This window comes from Neofelis nebulosa, chromosome 8 (assembly GCF_028018385.1).
Source record: "Neofelis nebulosa isolate mNeoNeb1 chromosome 8, mNeoNeb1.pri, whole genome shotgun sequence".
Lineage (NCBI taxonomy): Eukaryota > Metazoa > Chordata > Mammalia > Carnivora > Felidae > Neofelis > Neofelis nebulosa.
In genome coordinates this window covers 107,049,420-107,068,765 of record NC_080789.1, presented here as the reverse complement: position 1 = coordinate 107,068,765, position 19,346 = coordinate 107,049,420, and the positions used below count along the sequence as shown (strand labels likewise).

The 19,346-nt window shown below is 45.1% G+C and overlaps 1 protein-coding gene across 5 annotated transcripts in view; it reads left to right on the top strand.

Moving 5' to 3' along the window:
- Positions 1-7,284: 7,284 nt before the first annotated feature.
- CACNA2D4 (calcium voltage-gated channel auxiliary subunit alpha2delta 4) overlaps positions 7,285-19,346 on the top strand; it is a 113,095-nt gene continuing 101,033 nt past the window's right edge. For all 5 annotated transcript variants that reach the window (XR_009265983.1, XR_009265982.1, XR_009265981.1 and 2 more), the window contains exons 1-4: positions 7,285-7,715; positions 11,508-11,589; positions 13,367-13,483; positions 18,702-18,761. Coding sequence is in view for 1 of the 5 variants with exons in the window: in XM_058744169.1 (XP_058600152.1) it covers positions 7,540-7,715; positions 11,508-11,589; positions 13,367-13,483; positions 18,702-18,761 (435 nt within the window). In the remaining 4 variants the exon portion in view is untranslated. The remainder of the gene's footprint in view (positions 7,716-11,507; positions 11,590-13,366; positions 13,484-18,701; positions 18,762-19,346) is intronic.

Sequence of the window (19,346 nt, the reverse complement as noted above, 5' to 3'; positions counted from 1 at the left end):
GCCCTGAGGTGGAAGCAGGCCAGACTTGCTCAGGCAGCAGCGAGATGCCACTGTGGAAGGGGGCCCATGAGTAAGGGCAGACAGCACAAACAGGCCAGGGATGAAGCCAGAAGAGCGACACGGTCTGACTTACCTTTTAAAAGGAGCCCTCAGTTGCTGTTCTAAGAATAGACTGAAAAAGGGCAAGAGCAGAGGCAGGGAGACCAGCTGTCAGACAGAGGCCCAGCAGGAAATATGTGGGACACTCATAATGGGAAAATTGGAGGAAAGTTTCTTACAAAGGTGCAGATGTAGAGGAAACACAAGGGTAACCCAGAGCTTTGGAGCCACTGAGATGTTAATATTTTCCAAGTCATGGGAAGGAAGCAGTTACTAGTGGAGTCCAAAGAGAGCATGGAGGTCAACTTTATATGTCAGCTTCACTGGGGCACAGAGTGCCCACCCATTTGGGCAAACATTAATCTGAGTGTGTCTGTGAGGGTGTTTCTAGATGTGATTAACTATGTATGTATGTATGTATGTATGTATGTATGTATTTATGAGAGCGAGAGCATGGGAGAGGCAGAGAGAGGGTAAAAGTGTCCCAAGCAGGCTCTACGCACTCAGCGAGGAGCCCAACATAGGGCTCGGTCCCACAAACCATGAGATCATGCATGACCTGAGCAAAAATCAAGAGTCCAACAGCTCAACCAACTGAGCCACCCAGGTGCACTTAGATGAGATTAACATTTGAATGGACAGACTTAAGTAAAGTAGATTGCCTTCCCTAATGAGGGTGAGTCCTATCGAATCAGTTGAGGGCCTGAATAGAACAAATGCTGATCCTTTCTGTAAGAAAGAATTCCTGCCTGACAGCCTTCAAGCCAGGGTATGGGGGTTTTTTTCCTTCCTTCAGACTCAGGAAACATCAAAGCTCCCCTTGGGTCTCAAGACTGCTGGCCTTTGGACTGAAACACCATCAGCTTTCCTGGTTTTCAGACCTTTGGACTCAGACTGGAAATATACCGTCTACTCTCTTGGGTCTCCAGCTAGCTTGAGGCTTGTCAACCTGCTTAATTGTGTGAGCCAATTCTTTATAATAAATCTGTATATACACACACATTCTCTCTCTCTCTCTCTCTCTCTCTCTCACACACACACACACACACACACACACACACACACATCTTATTGGTTCGGTTTTCCTGGAGAAGACTGGTTAATACAAAGAGATGGTTGTTCAGAGGTGCCCTCCTGAAGAAGCATAGAGGTGTTGGGTTGAAGATCGTGGCCAGCACAAGGAGACCTCACTCTCTTTCCAGGCACCTGCTGAGGCTCCCTGTTAGCTGAGCTCCCTGTTAGCCTCAGCAGAGGTGGTCCATACAGATGAGACTCCCAGGGCACAGAGCAGGATACACAGCATAGAGCCTAGATCTGGAGGGACAAACAGAAGTTGTCCAGCATAAGTAGTAGGAAGGATGTCACAATCCAGGGAAGAGACAATGGTGGCTTGGGCCAGGGTGGTGGCTGTGGGTTGGGGAGCAATGGCTGCATTCTGTATATATTTGTAAGGCAGAGCTTACAAACAAAAAGAATTTGTTAACAGCCTGGATGGAGCAGGAGTGAGAAGAGAAGGGTCATAATGACTCCAAGGTTTCTGGGTTGAAAAACTAGAAGAACAGGGTTGCCATTAACTGAAATAGTTTTCTTTGGCTTCTGCAAAAATTTCTTTTGAAGAAATTATTCAATTGCTAACAAAATGTTCTGAAATCCCTGATAGCATATTTTATATTTTGTCAATGAAATACACTGCTCTTGCCTCATTTGATCTTCACTATCCCCTGAAGCAGGTAGGGGAGGTATTCGATGACCAGTGGGGAAATGGAGCCTGGGCACAGGGCCTCGCCTGCAGCTGTGCTCATTCATATTGATGGAATGAAGGGGAAATTGACATGGAATGGTGGGAAATACTGATTTGTCATACTCGGTTATAGAATCAGACCTAGAGACCTGATTTGTTCCATTGTCTGCCCTTCCATTGCTCAGACAGGAAGAGCCCAGAGATGAGTGAGCTCCAACCTAAGCTTAGTCCTTGAGGAGCTAGTGGACCAACTCCACAGGGACAGTCACCAATAATGTAAAGAAAGTGTGTGTGGAGAAGAGGGGGAGAGTGGGAGTGGGGAGGCGGGGAAAGGGGACAAGGGAAGAAGAGGGCAGGATGCACACCCTAAAGAGGAGAGCTTGGGAATTCTCACTGACCAGTGCGCACTGAGCGATAGACAAAGAAGTACACTTGTAGTCTGTGCACAAAGGAGCTTAGCACAGATACATGACTCTTTTATATATTTTCCTTCCCTGTTTCTTTTCCTTCCCACCCACCCCCCCGTTCCCCTGTACTGCCACACCCATAAATGGGTACTTTCCAATAGATGTGGACTTGCAGCAGGGGAGATTTGAGTTATATTTTGGAAAGAACTAATATAATCCCTTCATAATTTAGGTATAATCTAACTTTTCTTCAGCCTCATCTCCTACAGCACCTTTCTCACCTCACTTACCCCCAACCCTTCCACCCTTGCCATCCTCCCTTATCCCTCACCCTACTACCTTCACAGTGGTGGTTTTAAAACATGTCTGCAAATTTTTGACCCTCTTGCCATTGAGAGGTAGGGTCTGTGTCTCCTCCCTTTGATAATTAACCAATAAAACACAATTGAGGTGATGCTCTGGGACTTCCATGGCAGACCATAAAAGGCAATACAATAACCAGTATATTCTCTTGGGATTCTAACTCTTGGACCCCAGTCACCATGCTGTGAGGAAACCCAAGCTGTCCACGAAGAGGAAGTCTGAGCAGCCATGTGGAGGAAAACTGAGTCTCCTAGCCCTCAGCCTGAGCTGGGTTCCTAGCCAATAGTCGGCACCAACTTGCCACCTTGGAAGTGGATCTTCCAGCCCCATTAAGCTGTCCTTCTGACACCGCATGGAAGAGCCTTCCCTGCTGGGCCCTGCCCAAAATGCACAATTCATTAACTAAATAATATATTGATTTATTTTAAGCCACTAAGTATAACTTAGTATACAGTTATGGATATCTGATATTTTGACTATTTTCCAACAAGTGTATACAACATAACATGACCATGGTTTCCTACTCTTGCTCCTTCTGTTTCTTGTATGCTGTCTGTTCCTTATAACTATCCATTGAGGAATCTCCCATTGGTGAACTCTATTCATCATTTAAAGCCCAAGTCAAGGGACACTTGGCTGGTTCAGTTGGAGGAGCATGCAACTCTTAATCTCGGGGTCGTGAGTTTGAGCCCACGTTGGGTGTAGAGACTACTTAAATAAATAAAACTTTAAAAAAATAAATAAAGACTTGGGAATGCAAGCTGGTGCAGTCACTCTGGAAAACAGTATGGAGGTTCCTCAAAAAATTAAAAATAGAACTACCCTACGACCCAGCAATTGCACTACTAGGTATTTATCCAAGGGATACAGGTGTGCTGTTTTGAAGAGACATATGCACCCCAATGTTTATAGCAGCACTATCAACAATAGCCAAAGTATGGAAAGAGCCTAAATGTCCATCAATGGATGAATGGATAAAGAAGATATATAGATACAGATAGAGATAGAGATAGAGATAGAGATAGAGATATAGAGATATAGATATAGATACACACACACACACACACAATGGAGTATTACTCAGCAATCAAAAAGAATGAAATCTTGCCATTTGCAACTACGTGGATGGAACTGAAGGGTATTATGCTAAGCAAAATTAGTCAGAGAAAGACAAATATCATATGACTTCACTCATATGAGGACTTTAAGAGACAAAACAGATGAACACAAGGGAAGGGAAACAAAAATAATATAAAAACAGGGAGGGGGAAAAAATATAAGAGACTCTTAAATATGGAGAACAAACAGAGGGTTACTGGATGTGTTGAGGGAGGGAGGATGGGCTAAATGGGTAAGGGACATTAAGGAATCTACTCCTGAAATCATTGTTGCACTATATGCTAACTAATTTGGATGTAAGTTTAAATAAATAAATAAATAACGCCTAATTCAAATGTCTCTTTCACTGTGAAGGCTTCCCTAAAACTTCCCTCCTCCTTTTTCCCCACCATAAGGAGAGAATAATGTCCCCTCTACTACATTGCCAAATACTTCGCTTATGCATCACAGCACTTAGCTCCCTAAGCTGTTGTTTTGAGATTGGCCTTCCTGTAAAGACTCTGAGCCCTATCTCATGCACCATGTCCAATCTTCATGCCAGCTCTATGCATCATATCTCCAGTGCCTGGTGCCAAGATGCCCTAGGAAAGCGGGTTAGGATGGATTAATTAAATTGTGGGGGGTTTGATATGAAACACTGACCAAGAGAAAGTTGCAATACTCCTTCTCTTATGGCCCTTAAAAATGAAGCCATGGGGCACCTGGGTGGCTCAGTTGGTGAAGTGTCCAAGTCTTGATTTCAGCTCAGGACATGATCTCACTGTTGTGAGATCGAGCCCCATGTGGAGCTCTGAGCTGAGTGTGGAGCCTCCTTGGGATTCTCTCACTCCCTCTCCCTCTGCCCCTCTCCCCCACTTGCTCTGTCTCTCAAAATAAATAAACTTAAAAAAAATAAAGCCACAACATCAGTTCTCTCCTAGCCAGCATGAATATGCCATCCTGGCCTGCAGCTAAGGGATGAGTCCCTGAAGGTTCTGAGTTTCAAACATCTGTCTTAAGGACTGATCATTCCCTTAGCTCTATGCTCTGCTCCCATGCTTCATTTTATTCCTACTAAGACATCTCTTCTCTGGAGTTATTCAGCTCCCAAGTCCTCTGCCCTCCCTTACTCCCCCCGCTCCCACCACAATCCGTAGTGTTTCCCAATATCATGCAGTATACCTCTGGGTCATAGCCCTAATGAGCAAAATGGGCCAGAGTAAACAATGATACAAAGCAACTATTTTAGAGTTATTTAAAAGGTATTTTTCTCTAGACAGCTGGTTAGGCACTTGCAGAGTGAAATACCTCAGTAGGTCATTCAAAAGACATCACTTTCCTTTACTCACCATTGTAACATCAGTGTTTTTCTTTACAAGAACGTTGAGGTCTTCCCAAGCAAATCTAAAGGGCCAGGTAGGACCTGGGCCACTGTTGTGTCTGTGAAGTGAGCAAAAGTTTCTATGTAGCTCCATGCTTATCCCGTTAGAAGAAGTCAGTGCCTTCAGTGAGCAGGTGCCACAAAGGGGTCAGGGGCCAGATGCTGTGGGGTCAGAAGCTTGCAAAATTTCAGGGTGGTTATCTATAGTAGAAAAGGAATGCAAATTATAAATACAAAAATAGATATTAAAGTGAACATTTATTTAGAATGAAAAAAGTCACTTGAAACTACATATTTTAAGGTGATGAATACTACAGAAATCATAAACCTAGAAAAAGTACGTGTTCTTATTTATTAATTGTCCCATAAGCCTGTGTAGTACTTTTTTCTAAATTTGCTATGATTTGTATTTTTAAAATGTGCAAACTTCATCTGAAATTAGGCATTCATAGAAACAATTCAAATGCATTTAAAAATCGGCTGCCACGTTATGTTGAACCAAATAATTGCGTAACCAGATTACTCTGATGCTACAACATTGACTTATTGATAAATCTGTGTAGGAGTTCTGTCACTAGAACACTTGCTTCTTCAGGCATTTCTCTGCGTTGGTGGCAATTTTGTGTGCCACTTTGCTGGAACCCGCAGATTTTGTCAGGACAAGATGTATCAGATCCACTAAGAAGCACCGATATGTGTTCTGTGTAAGCTGAGACTTCACATGCAGTGCCCGTGTACCACCATTACCAGATTAGGCCCACAAACACAACAGTTTTGGTCAAATTATGTTTTGTGTAATCCCCATCAGAAGAGAAGACAATATAAGCTATATTTATAATTACATACATTCAACATTGACTACTTTCCTAACAAGAGAGAACTGTTTTGGCCAGGCCTTGATAAGAACCAAATCCTCTGCTGGCAATTTTACTTGTTTGATCATTGGAAGAATCTGCCAGACTAGCTTCTGGCTCAAAGTATTTCCAAACCTTATTTTTCCCTCCCCTCCCACATACTTCCAATGGTGGGTGCTGTAGGACATTCACACCATGATAAACTTAGGCTGCACCTGCACGTCCTGATGAACAGTGTAGGCACTGGCAGTGATGAGAGTGTTCCTGGAAACCATTCCTATACCCGGATGGTTGCAGATAAGTTATCTATACATGGAAGTGACAGTGAGCTACAGAAATATATCTCTCTAAGCCCAAATTAAATGTTTCCCCAATTCAACTTCCTCTTAGCTGGATCCCCGAAATGCCCACAGGCACTCAAACATCACCCAACTAAAGGAAAATCAGACAGAGAAGTTGGAATGGAAAGAGACAGAGCTATTAACCACTTGTACTTGGACAATCTTACTTTTGCATATATTAACGCAACATTTGGGTACAGGAACATGCTGCCCCTCAGGGAGGGGCCCTGAAGCTTCATCAGCTTCCCAGCAAACATGTCCCTTAGCCTAGGACCAGGAGCACATGGGGGAGGTCGGGGCCATAGGATATTGACATTATCTATGACCTCATCAAAAGGCAGCAGGCCTGGAGCCAGAGTTACAGTCTCAGCTCCGTCCCCAAGCCTCCTTGTGCCTCAAGAGCCCCCTGAAAACAGGGATGATGACACTGAACTCCCAGAATGGCTCTAAGATTTAAAACACCAATTTGTTACATCTTTTTTTTAAGTTTATTTATTAATTTTGAGAGTGGGGGGAGGGGTAGAGAGAGGAGGAGGAGGAGGAGAGAGAGAGAGAGAGAGAGAGAGAAGGAATCCCAAGCAGGCTCCATGCTGTCAGCACAGAGCCCAGCACAGGGCTCAGTCTCACGAACCTGAGATCATGACCTGAGCTGAAATCAAGAGTCAGACCCTTAACCAACTGAGTGACTCAGGCGCCCCAATTTGTTCCTTCTCTTGATAAGTCAGAGCACTGGACAGACACCCCCTGTTGTTCTCAGGCCAGTGTCACAGTCTTCTCCCCTTGGGTCCAGAAGAAACAAGTCTACAGGAACAGGGCTGTCTCTTTAAAGTGGGAGGTTGTGCTCTGGCCCCTAATGGAATGAACCGAGTCCTGTCTTCTCAAATCAGGGTAATCCTGCTGAGGTCATTTCTGCCACCTCCTCCTCCCTGCTGTCAGGCAGAGGATTAGAGGAGAGGCCAGTGGATTAACGGGTTCATTTTGTCACAACCACCCCCCTCAGACCATCAGCCCCCTCCTGGAGCCTGCTGGTCAGGTGGGGCGGCTCCTCTGTGCACTGTACTCTGTGGGCAGAGAGAAACCCCCACCCCTGCCAAGCGTTGCAGCCAAGACAAGACAAAGCTGGGGACCCCAGGCTTGCCAGGAAGGCAGAAGGCCTGGGGCTGTCCCAAGGATCTAGGTGACAGGCAGACAGAGCTGGCGGTTGGAGACTGCTCTCTTCTCTCCCTGCCTTCACCCCGAGCCCAGCAGAGACACCATGCCAGGACTCCCCAGGTTCCACTTAGACACCAGCGCCCCCCACAGCAGGAGGCCCTGCCACCAATGGCCAGGGTCCTGGGCCTCCTTGCAGAAGACCGTGGTCATCCTGTGCCTGCTACTCTCCAGTACCTCCCTGTCCCCCACACACGCGCAGACCGAGATTCCTCCGGAAACGTAAGCATCAAGTTCACCCCAACCCTCTAAATCCTCTGGCCCTTTCCTCCCTTCCTTCCCCCTGTAGAGCTCAATCCTCTGTCCACCTTCCCACCTGGACCTCTAGCTTCCCTCAGGGCTCCCCCTGGGGGTTTCCACTCTCCCTTTCCCTCCCTTCTTCCCACATTCTGCCATTCGGGAGCCCCACCTGCCACTCCTCACACCTGCTGACTTCAGGCAGAACTGAAGTGAGGGTCCTCATTCCTCTGGCTGGCAAGCAGCATCTCAAGCTCCTGCAGGCCCGATGGATGCTCCTTCCAGGATAATCGCTGCCATTACACCCCTGGCAGTGGGAGATGTGCTAGCTCAAAACGATCGTCGTGGCTCCCCAAGGATTTGTTGGGAAATTTGTGTTTTGACATTCTGAAAGGGTAAGGCAGTTCTAAACCAACAAAATGGCTCATGCAACCGGGAGCTGAGTAAAATTGGACTTTGGTCGTCTTAGTCTTCCCTTCTGCCTCCTTCCAGGCCCCCTTCTATATTCTGTCAATCAGCCCAGCTCCAGGAAAGAATCTGCTCTCAGTCATTTACATTTTGGTATAAAGTTTAATTGCTGTGCAACCTCTCTGAGAGTGTCTAGTTTTCCGTCCTTTGATCAGGTGGTCCTATTAAGAAATGCCGATGTATGTGGGGAGCAGAGAACTCTAGAGTAAAGGGGGCAGCTTGTTCAGTCCATATCTAAGCCCAGCTACTCACGACCAGCAAAATAGGCTACCAGAGCCAGCTGTCAACCTCATTTCTTAACAGAAGTGGAGACAGGGAGGACAAACAATGCACATTATGTCTAGCTTTGTTGAGCAATGGGTTTGAGCAGCCTTGTTTACACTGGATTGTATAACCTCTACTTTTTCTATGCCTAGTACAGCGTTAGGTGCTTTATAAATAATATATTTACTCCACACAGCAATGCAATGAGGTGGGTGATAGCTTCCCTATTCTGTACTTGAGGAAATAAGCTCAGAAAGGTTGGATGACCTCCCCAAGTTCACACAGGCAGTAAACGGAAGTGCCAGAATCTAAACTCAAGTCAGCTTGGCCTGTGCTTCACCTGTTGCTGGGCTATAAGACTATCTGTTGCTGAGGGAAATGTTGAGAATAAGTTTCCAGCCCCAGAATACACACCAAAATTATAGAAGGGGAACTCCAGGAATAGGCTGAGTGCTGAGTAAAGATGGCTGGAATCCAGGTCTTTGTTGAGGAGAATGGCAGACTGGACCATCTACTTAGAAACCTCCACAGTTGGCTGAGATTATTAGCCCTCAAACCTGCCTGTATCTGCACCTGCCCTCTTCCTGGGAGCCGGACCTCTGCCAGGCCCTTGACACAACCCCACCTCTCTCTCCTGCTGAATCCTCTTCCACCCCGATGACATTTCAACTCCCTTGTGTCCAGCTGTGCCCTTGCTTCCTGCTCAGCCCTCAGCCTCCACCACCTGCCCAGGCTTCTACTGCCCTCCCAAAACTGTTCCCATCGAGATCTCCAAAGATCTCTTCCCTGCCCAACCCAGTAGACATTCCTGGCTCCATCTCCCTGGACTCTCTTTTACTTGAATCTCAATGCCTCAACTTCCATTAACATTGTGCTCCTCTGGGACTCCTTGGGCACCTGAGCTGACCTTCTGTCCTCCTCAAGCAATTCTTTCCCTTTGCCTGCCCCCCAGATTGTTGGTGCCTCCCAGGGTTTGTCATCAACTCACAGGTCTTCTCATGCTCCACACTCTCCTTGAGAGAGCCCATATATCTTCAGAATTTCAACTCTACCTATGTATTAATGACTCTCAGCCCTATCTCTACTTGTTAGACTCACATACCATTGCCTGTGGACAGCTCTTTCTAAATATCTTGTGAGGTTTTAAGTTTAAGTTTGTGTCTTCCAAGATATAATGCAATTGGTACCTTCTGGAGTTGTGCAGTGCACAACATATCCTACAGCACTCAGTAGCTTTGCAACAGGAACCTCACATTCTATATATCCCAAGAGACACTCATCACCTTCCACCCTCTCAAACTTGTTCCTCCTGATCTTCCTGATAATTCTCAATAGCACCACCATCAGCTCAACTACCCAAGCTAGAAACCTGAAGTCATTTTTGACCCCTCCAAGCTCTTCTATACTCTCTACCTAGAAATCTCTTTGGCAGGCTAAACTCTCACAAACTTTTTTTTACTTTTCTTTCTTTTCTGTGCTTTTCTTTTCTTTCTTCCCTCCTTTCTTTCTTTCTTTGGGTGACAGGGAGAGTATGAGCAGGGAAGAAGGGCAGAAGGAGAGAGTGAGAATCCTAAGCAGGCTCTACACCCAGCACAGAGCCCAATGTGGGGCTCGAACCCTTGACTGTGAGATCATGAGCTGAAATCAAGAGTTGAATGCTCAACTTACTGAACCACCCAGGTGCCTAAACTCTCCCAAACTTCTAACACTGAACTCAGATCCCACTTGTCCCAAGAAGCCTCCTGGTACCACCACTACCCTCCCCAGCTTTTTGCAGGGCTGGGATCAGCCCTGCAATGGCACCCCTCCCCTTCGAACATGTATTATGCTATCTGTATATGGAGGGGTGTCCTTCTAACTGAGGGTTTTACAAAGATGAGGAAGGACCGTGATATGACTGCAGTGCTGTGCACAATGGCTGGCACACAGTAGGACCTTAATAATTATTGGTTGAGTGATTGAATTAATGTGGACCTTGACAGGATCATGAGGGCAAGCTCCTTTTGCTCCATCTGGAGAGGCTCAGACACAGTCCTATGTATTCTCCCCAGGATGCCACCAGCCTGCCCAGGTGGCAGGATCTTGGTGTACTTCTGGGGACGGATCAGAGGTCAGGGCTTCTCCACTAGGCTGCCTACACCCAGGGTGAGGGGTTGCTTCCTCACACCTTCCCTGTCTGGCCTGCTTTCTGCCCCACAAAAGCAGCTCAGAGCCTCTTCCTCTGTCCCTGGCCTCATGTCCCCTCTGAAGTTTCAACAGAGGATTTGGCAGCCAGTCGTGACCTTGAGCAGGGCACACTGAAGGGCACAGCCCATTAAGAAGCTGCAGTGGTGCCGGGGCACCTGTGTAGCTCAAGTCAGTTCAGCATCCAACTCTTGATTTCAGCTCAGGTGATGATCTCAAGGTTCCTGGGATCAGCCCTGCAATGGGTTCTGTGCTAATGGTGCGGAGCCTGCTTACAATTGTCTCCCTCCCTCCCTCTCTCTCTCTCTCTCTCTGCTCCACCTCTGTGCTCGCTCTCACTCTCTCTCTCTCAGAATAAATAAGCATTAAAAAAAAAAAGTTGCAGTGCTACCAAACAGTTCCTGTTTCCACCCTCAGTATCCTCCCCACCCTGGTCTGGGCCTGTCCATAACCTCTTCCCTTTCTCTCCTCTCTGTTCTCCACCCACAAACCAGAACCCTTAGGGGTTTGGGATCAGGCTTTGCTTCCCAGCTCATCTTCCCTGCCCTGAGGGCAGCTGCTGTGCCCCCAAAGGGTCCTCTAGGTCTCCTGCCTGGACCAGGAGGGATGGTAGCTCTTTGCGGGTGTTTCTGGGTGTAGGTGGTGTGTACGTGCATCCATGTATGTATGTGGGTCTCTCTATGTGCTATGTGTGTCTCTGTGTGTGTATCAGCATGTGTCTGTGTGTGTGTGTGTGTGTGTGTACACGCTGGTGTTCTATGTGCATGTGTGTGTGCATATATGTGTGTGCATATATGTGTCTCCATATCTGTGTGGCTGAGTGGTGCATGTGTATACACATGTACTTTCATTCCCCGGCAGAGTGAAGCTGTGGGCAGACACCTTCGGCAGGGACCTATATGACACCGTGACCAAATACTCGGGCTCTCTCTTGCTGCAGAAGGTCAGTAACCCCCTTCCAGGGAACTCACAGGGGGCAGTCAGTCAGGGACTTCCTCCTGATGGAGAAGCAGAGTTCTCAAGTCCCCAATGTCCATGCTGTAAGGGGTCTTAGAGATTATCTAATCCATTCACCTCATTTGCAGGTGGGGAAACTGAGGCCTGGGGAGGGAATGATTTGCCCAAGTCACAGAGCAAGTCAGTGGGGGCAGTACGGTGGAGTGGCCAAGAGCACAGTGTAGTGTCAGCTCAGATGCCCCAGAGGCTGATGCCAGGATGCTGTTAGAGAGATGGGGGTGTGTGGCTATGAAGAAGAAAAGGGAGAGGGAGCAGGTGTAAGCAGAGTGGGATGCTTGCTTGACTGTGAAGGGGTATGCAGAGGAAGGAGAAAGGGGTAAGTATCCTGCAGGTGCTTGGGCAGTAGAAGGAGATGAGAGGGCCTATGGCCTCTGCAGAGAGAGCTTCCCTTACCTCCAGTTCTCAGGACCTCCAGCCCTGCGGCAGCGCTGCCAAGCACCCACACAGGCCTTCGCTGAGGCCTAGCCCGTGCATGGCTCAGGGCGGGAAGCAGTGTCTGATGGACAGGATGTTGCACGAGCTCCCTCCACTCCTTTATTTATTAATTGCTTTTTGAGCAGATTGACACCAAGCTTGTCCTCTCACTGGATTATAAACAACCTCATTCTCTCTAATATTTATAACTTCCAGGCTGGTTTTAGTAATAGCCTGCCATCCTTTATTATTACCATTTGCTAAGAGCTTTATATTCACGCTTTAATTCATTAGGTGAGTACGATCTTCACCAATTTCTAAACGTTGCTAACAGCAAACCCCCAGGGTTTTATGCCTTCGCAAGCCCACGCTGCAGCCCTTTCCTCCGGCCCTCTGGTCCTTGGCTGGCGGGAGTGGGCCGGACCGGAAGTCCTGCGCTCCCTGCAGGCCGCTCCAGCAATGACAACTCAGACCCTTTAAGCTCACTTGGAGCTTCTACATTGCAAAGCACTTTACTCATTTGTGCCTTCTAACCCTGGGTGAGGGAGATACAGCAGTAATTACGTCGCCGTTTTGGGTAAAAGCATTCTAGAGCCTGCTCTAAAGCCATGCAAATGTGACGTTTTGTAGATGAGGAAACTAAGTAACTCGCCTGTCACATGGCCACTAGCTGGCCAAACTGGGTCATTAGACACACGCCAGGTGAAAGATTATCTACTGCGGGCCCAGAGAGTAGATTTGATCCCAGCTCTCTTAATTCCTAGGCCTACTGGCAGTTCTTTGGGCAACCTGCAGCTGCTGCCAAGCCCTGCCCCAGCAGTGAAAATTTCAGTTCACATGGATGTGAGAAGGGGCCACGCTGATACCAGTAGGTGTCAGGGAAAGATAAACTGATGTCTCACAGTCCCTGTGAGCAGCCCAAGGGAGGCAGCATGACTGCACAAAAAACATGGAATTCTGGGCGCTCTCCAGAATTCCAGGATGAGGTTCTCCATTCACTAGCAGTGTGACCTTGGTCAAGTTTGTTGACCTCTCTGAGCCTCAGTCTACTCCCTTTTAAAGATATTAACCACAACATCTCCAGAGTTCCTGGAACAGAGAGGACATTTGATAAGAGACAACTATTAATGTTAGTGGGGGAGATTATACAAGAAGGGGAGGGCCTGTCCTTGCCTCTAGTCCAGTCAACAAGACTTCACAGGTGTGAATACACTAGTTGGGAGGTTGGAGGCCACCCATAATCATGTACAAGACCACAGGTGCCCATCTCTCCCACTTCCCCTACACAGAAATACAAGGATGTGGAGTCCAGTCTGAGGATCAAGGAGGTGGATGGCTTGGAGCTGGTGAGGAAGTTCTCAGAGGACATGGAAACCATGCTACGCAGGAAGGTGGAGGCTGTCAAGGTACTCCAGGTCCTATGATTTGTGGGGGTTCCACCCCAGCGCCCATGACACCAAAATGACACTCAGTGTTGTGGCCCTGCATCCTCTTTCCCACACCATCCTCTTCCTACCTTATGAGTGTCTGCTTTGTATCCCCATGAGCCTAAAGATCCTTGTAACGGAGAAAATGATGGCAAGTAAGGGGAGCGAGAAGGGGCCTGAGATTTGAGTTCTGCCTTAGGGAACAATGTCCAATACAATAGGATCAACCTACAGTGTTAAGAGGAACTCCGCATCACAACCTCACATTCAGAGACTGGCAAAGAGCAGGTACAGAGTGAGGGCTTAGGAGTCAGCTGCTGAATGAACAGGTGGATGGCTGGATGGCTAGTGGGTGGGAGGGAATATAGCTAGATGGAGAGCTCAAAAAGCGAAGCTCCCTCATCTCCTCTCCCTTCTGTCCTCTCCCCTTTTCTCCTTCCCCTACTCCTCCCCCCACCTTCTCCTCTTCTGTATGCCAACCCATCCGCCATGGCTCTTGAGTGCTCAGAGGGCCATCCAGGCAGCAGAAGTACTTATAGTGCTGGGCCTCATGCACAGGTGATTCCCTCACTGCACATCCACCAAGCCTGGCTTGGCCCTGCTAGAAACAGAATGTGTCCCTTCCCTAGCATGAAGGGACTGCCCTGGTATCTGTGGGGACTTGGCTGCTTGGAGAGACATAGTTCCTGATCCACCCATCCAGACATCTGGCCATCTAAAACCAGTGTTATCCCCAAAAGGACTCCCTTTGGGGAGCCAAGAAAACAAGGAGAGAGGAGATGGAGCTGGGTGGTAGGCTGTGCAGGAGAGGCTGAGGACAGGGGTTAGGGAGAGATCTGGCAGCGCTGACAAAGCAAGCTGCAGCCTGACCAGGGTCCTGCCCGGCTCCCCACATCCCCATCAAAGCTCACTGCCTGGGAAGCATCAGTGTCAAAGTCACTGAGAACTTCTTTCCCACAAGTGACAATTTGCAGCCTCTTTTCTATAGCTTAGGGGCAAGGGATCTCAGCATCAGAGAAGATACTTGGGGACTGGAAAGCCCATCCTGGACAGTAGGGGGACAGTGACCTCACATACAGCCAACGTGGGCAGTAACGCTTGCCTCCTTCCATCTTCAGTGTTGTTTAAAACATCTCTCTGGGCACAGACGTTGGGCCCTTCCATGGGGATGCCCTGTGGAATTTCTTCATCACATCCTAGGATTTGGTGCTTGAATTATTTGACCAAATATACAGTTATATGAATAGAGACCCAAAGAGGCTTAGTAACTTGCCCCCTAAAAAAGCCAGAATAGGAGATCAAGTCTTTTTTATTCCCCAGGTTTACTGAGGTATAATTGACAATCAAAAATTATGTATATTTAAGGTGTGCAACCTGATTACCCAATAATGTACATATACATTGTGAAATATTCACCTCAACCAAGCCAACCAACATCCATACCTCGTACTTTTCCTTTCTCCCTTCCTCCTTCCCTCCCTTTCTGCCTCCTTGCCTTCCTTCCTTCCTTCCTCCCTCCCTTCCTTTATTTATTTATGTGTAATGAGGACACCCAAGATCTACCCTCTTAGCAAACCTCAAGAATGCCAACATTCAAAACTGCCAACTAAAGTCATATTGCTGTACATCAGTTCTCTACAACTTATTTATCTTGCATAACTGAAACTTTATACCCTTTGACCAACATCTCCCCATTTTGCCTTTCCCCCATCAGCTCTTGGTAACTGTTTCTATGAGTTTGATTAGTTTAGATTCCACATATAAATGATATTATACAGTATTTGTCTTTCTGTATCTAGCTTATTTCACTTAGCATAATGTCTTTCAAGTTTACCCATGTTGTTGCAAGTAGAACGGTTTTCCTTTAAGGCTGAATAAAGATAGAATAGAGAGAGAGAGAGATCATGTTGACTAACATTTAGGTTGTTTCCCTATTATTGGTATTATCTTCAGTGAAATGGGAGTGCAGATATCTTTTTGAGATCCTGATTTCATTTACTTTGATATGTACTCAGAAGTGGGATTGCTGGATCATATGATAGTTCTATTTTTAAGTTTTGGGGGAATGTCTATGCTGTTTTCCATATGGTAGTACCAATTTATATTCACACCAACAACGCAGGGATTCTCTTTTCTCTGCAGCCTCACCAACACTTGTTATCTTATGTATTTCTAATAATAGCCTTCTAACAGGTATGCAGTGGTATCTCATTTGTGGTTTTGATTTGCATTTCCCTGAAGATTTCTGAAATTGAGTACCTTTTCATATATCTGTTGCTCATTTGTATGTCTTCTTTGGGGAACGTCTATTCAGGTCCTTTGACTTTTTTTTTTTTTAACATTACTCAGTGCTCATCAAGTTGTACACTCTTAATCCCCTTCACCTATTTTACCCATCCCCCACTCACCTCCCCTCTGGTAACCGTCAATTTGTTTCCTATAGTTGATAGCCTTTTGTTGTTGTTGTTGTTGGTTTCTTTTTTTGTTTGTTTGCTTTGTTTCTGAAATTCCACATATGAGTAAAATCATATGGTATTTGTCTTTCTCTGACTTATATCACTTGGTATTATACTTTCTAAGTCCATCCATGTTGTTGCAAATGGCAAGATTTCATTCTTTTTTATGACTAATATTCCATTGTACATACACCACATCTTCTTTATCTATTCATCTATCAGTGGACACTTGGGTTGCTTCCGTATCTCGGTTATTGTAAGTAATGCTGTAATAAACCTAGGAATGCATATATCATTTTGAATTACTGTTTTTCTTTTCTTTTCTTTTTTGAGTTCTGGAGGTGGATGGTGGTGATGAATTAGTGCCTTTATTTTCTTTTGGTAAATACCCAGTAGTGGGATTACTAAATCATCTGGTAATTTTATTTTTAATTTTCTGAGGAATCTCCATACTATTTTCCACAATGGCTGCACCAGTTTACACTCCCACCACCAGTGCACAAGAGTTCCCTTCTCGCCACATCCTCATCAGTACTTGTTATTTCTTGTGTTTTTTATTTTAGCCATTCTGACGGGTACAAAGATATATCTCATTGTGGTTTTAGTCTGCATTTTCCTGATTATTAGTAATGTTGAGCATCTTTTCATGTGTCTGTTGTCCATCTGTATGTCTTCTTTGGAAAAATGTCTATTCAGTTCTTCTGCCCATTTTTAATTGTATTATTTGGGTTTTTTTTTCAGTTGCCTTGTATAAATTCTTTATATATTTTGGATATTAAACCCTTATCAGATATCATTTGCAAATATCTTCTCCCATTTGGTAGGTTGCTTTTTTGTTTTGTTGATGGTTTCCTTCACTGTGCAAAGCCTTTTATTTTAGTGTGGTCCCAATAGTTTAATTTTGCTTTTGTTTCACTTGCCAGAGGAGACCTAGCTAGAAAAATGTTTTTATGGTGAATGTCAAAGAAATTATTCCCTGTGTTTTCTTCTAGGAATTTTATAGTTTCAGGCCTCACATTTAGGTCTTTAATCCATTTTGAGTTTATTTTTGTGTATAATGTAAGTAAGTGGTCCAGTTTCATTCTTTTGCATGTAGCTCTCCAGTTTTGCCAACCATAGGTTCACTCTGTTGATTGTTTCCTTTGCTGTGCAGAAGCTTTCTGGTTTGATGCAATCCCCTTTCTATTTTTGCTTTTTGTCTGTGTTTTGGGTGTCACACGCTCCCCCAAAAGACCAGTGACAAGAAACTTTTTCTCTATGCTTTCTAGTAATTTTATAATTTCAGGTCTTGCATTTAAGTCTTTATTTTGAGTTGATTTTTGTATTTAGTATAAGATAAGGATCCAATTTAATTCTTCAGCTTGTGAATATTCAGTTTTCCAACACCATCTATTGAACAGACTATTTTTTTCACCATTGTGTGTACTTAGCACCCTTCAAGATCAGTTGTTTTAAATGCTGGATTAGAGGTGCATGTGTATTAAGTGTCTGACTTCAGCTCAGATCATGATCTCACAGTTTGTGAGTTTGAGCTCTGTGTCAGGCAGCCTGGAGCCTACTTTGGAATCTGTGTCTCCCTCTCTCTCTGCCCCTCTCCTGAGCTTATGCACGCTCTCTCTCTCTACAAAATAAATAAATAAAACATTAAAAAAATTTTTAAATAAATGTATGGATTTATTTCTGGGCTCTCTATTCTCAAATTATTTCATTTGTCTATATGTTTTTTCTGCCAATACCAACTGTTTTGATTATTGTAGTTTTGTAATATATTTTGAAATCAGGAAGTGTGATGCCTCCAGCTTTGTTCTCCTTACCCAACATTGTTTTTGGCTATTCATGGTCTTTTGTGGTTCCACATGAATTTTACGGTGTTTTTTTTTCTGTTTCTGTAAAAAATGATATTGGGATTTTGATAGGGGTTGCACTGAATTTGTAGACTGCTTTGAGTAGTATGGACCTTTTAACAATATTAATTAATCCAATCCATAAAAAGGGATCTTTCCATTATCTGTGTCTTCTTTAATTTCCTTACTTCCCATCATGTTCTGTAATGCTGACATCCTTCTTTAAAAAAATTATGGTAAATACACATAATATAAAATTTACTATTTTTACCATTTTAAAATGTACAATCCTGTGGCATTAGATACACTCTATGCATCTATGCAACTCCCATCACCACCGAGTTCCAGAACTTTTCATCACTTCCAGACTGAAGCCCTATACCCATTAAGCAGTCACTCTCACTCCCCAGCTCCCAGAAACCACTAATATGCTTTTTGTCAATAGATTTTCCATTTGAATATTTCACAAAAATGGAATCATATAGTATGTAACTTTCTATATCTGGAGTCTTTCACTTAGCTTATTATAGGTCATACAGAATAGCTTCACTGCCCTAAAAAATTGTCTGTTTTCTGCCTATTCATCTCTCCCTCCCCCAAACCTCTGGCTAACACTGATCTTTTTACTGTTTCCATAGTTTTTCTTTTCCATAATGTCATAATGTCACGTAGTTGGAATGCAGCAGGTAACCTTTTCAGACTGGCATCTTTCACTTAATAACATGCATTTACCTTTTGGCTATTGTGAATAGTGCTGCTACAAACATTTGTGCACAGGTTAGTGTTTGAGTACCTGTTTTCAGTTCTCTTGGGTATATTCTTAGGAGTAGAAATTGTTGAAGACCTACTGGCCTTGTTTTTCCCATTCATTCTCCCCTTTGTGTTTCCATCCTTCAGAATCTGGTAGAGGCTGCTGAGGAGGCTGACCTGAACCATGAATTCAATGAATCGCTGGTGGTGAGTCCTCTCCCAGAGCTGCTGCTGGGAGGGTATGATGACTAATCACTAAACCCCCACCAAGAGCCAGGGTCCCTTGGGTATAAGATACAGAGGGGTGGGGGAAGGTAAACAGTCCAGCACCATCTTTTAATGTGCATAGGATATGTATGACCATATAATAGCTTGATTCTGAAATACTCTCCAGTCTTTTCAGAAGAGATTTATGGACCAGATAGGAGAGAAAATTTTCAAGACTTGGAGGGGGGCAGGGGACATAGAGGGACAATCCACCCATTCCATAAACATTTTTTGCCCAACCACCATGTGCTAGCCTCTGGATAGATAAAAAGTCAAGAAGCTCATAGACCAAATAACTCTAGCATGAGGCATATGTAACAAGTCCATGAGAGTTGGTAAACAGAGTTACAAGAATGCAGAAGGGAAGGAGTAGAGGCTCAGAAAGTCCTGCAGACAGGGTGGCATTAGGACCAGCCTCAGGCTGAGTGGGATTTGAACAGGAAAGGCATGGAGAAGCTGAGGGAAAAGACAATATACTGAAATAGGAAAACACAAGATAGAGAAAATTGTGAATGGTCAGTTCTG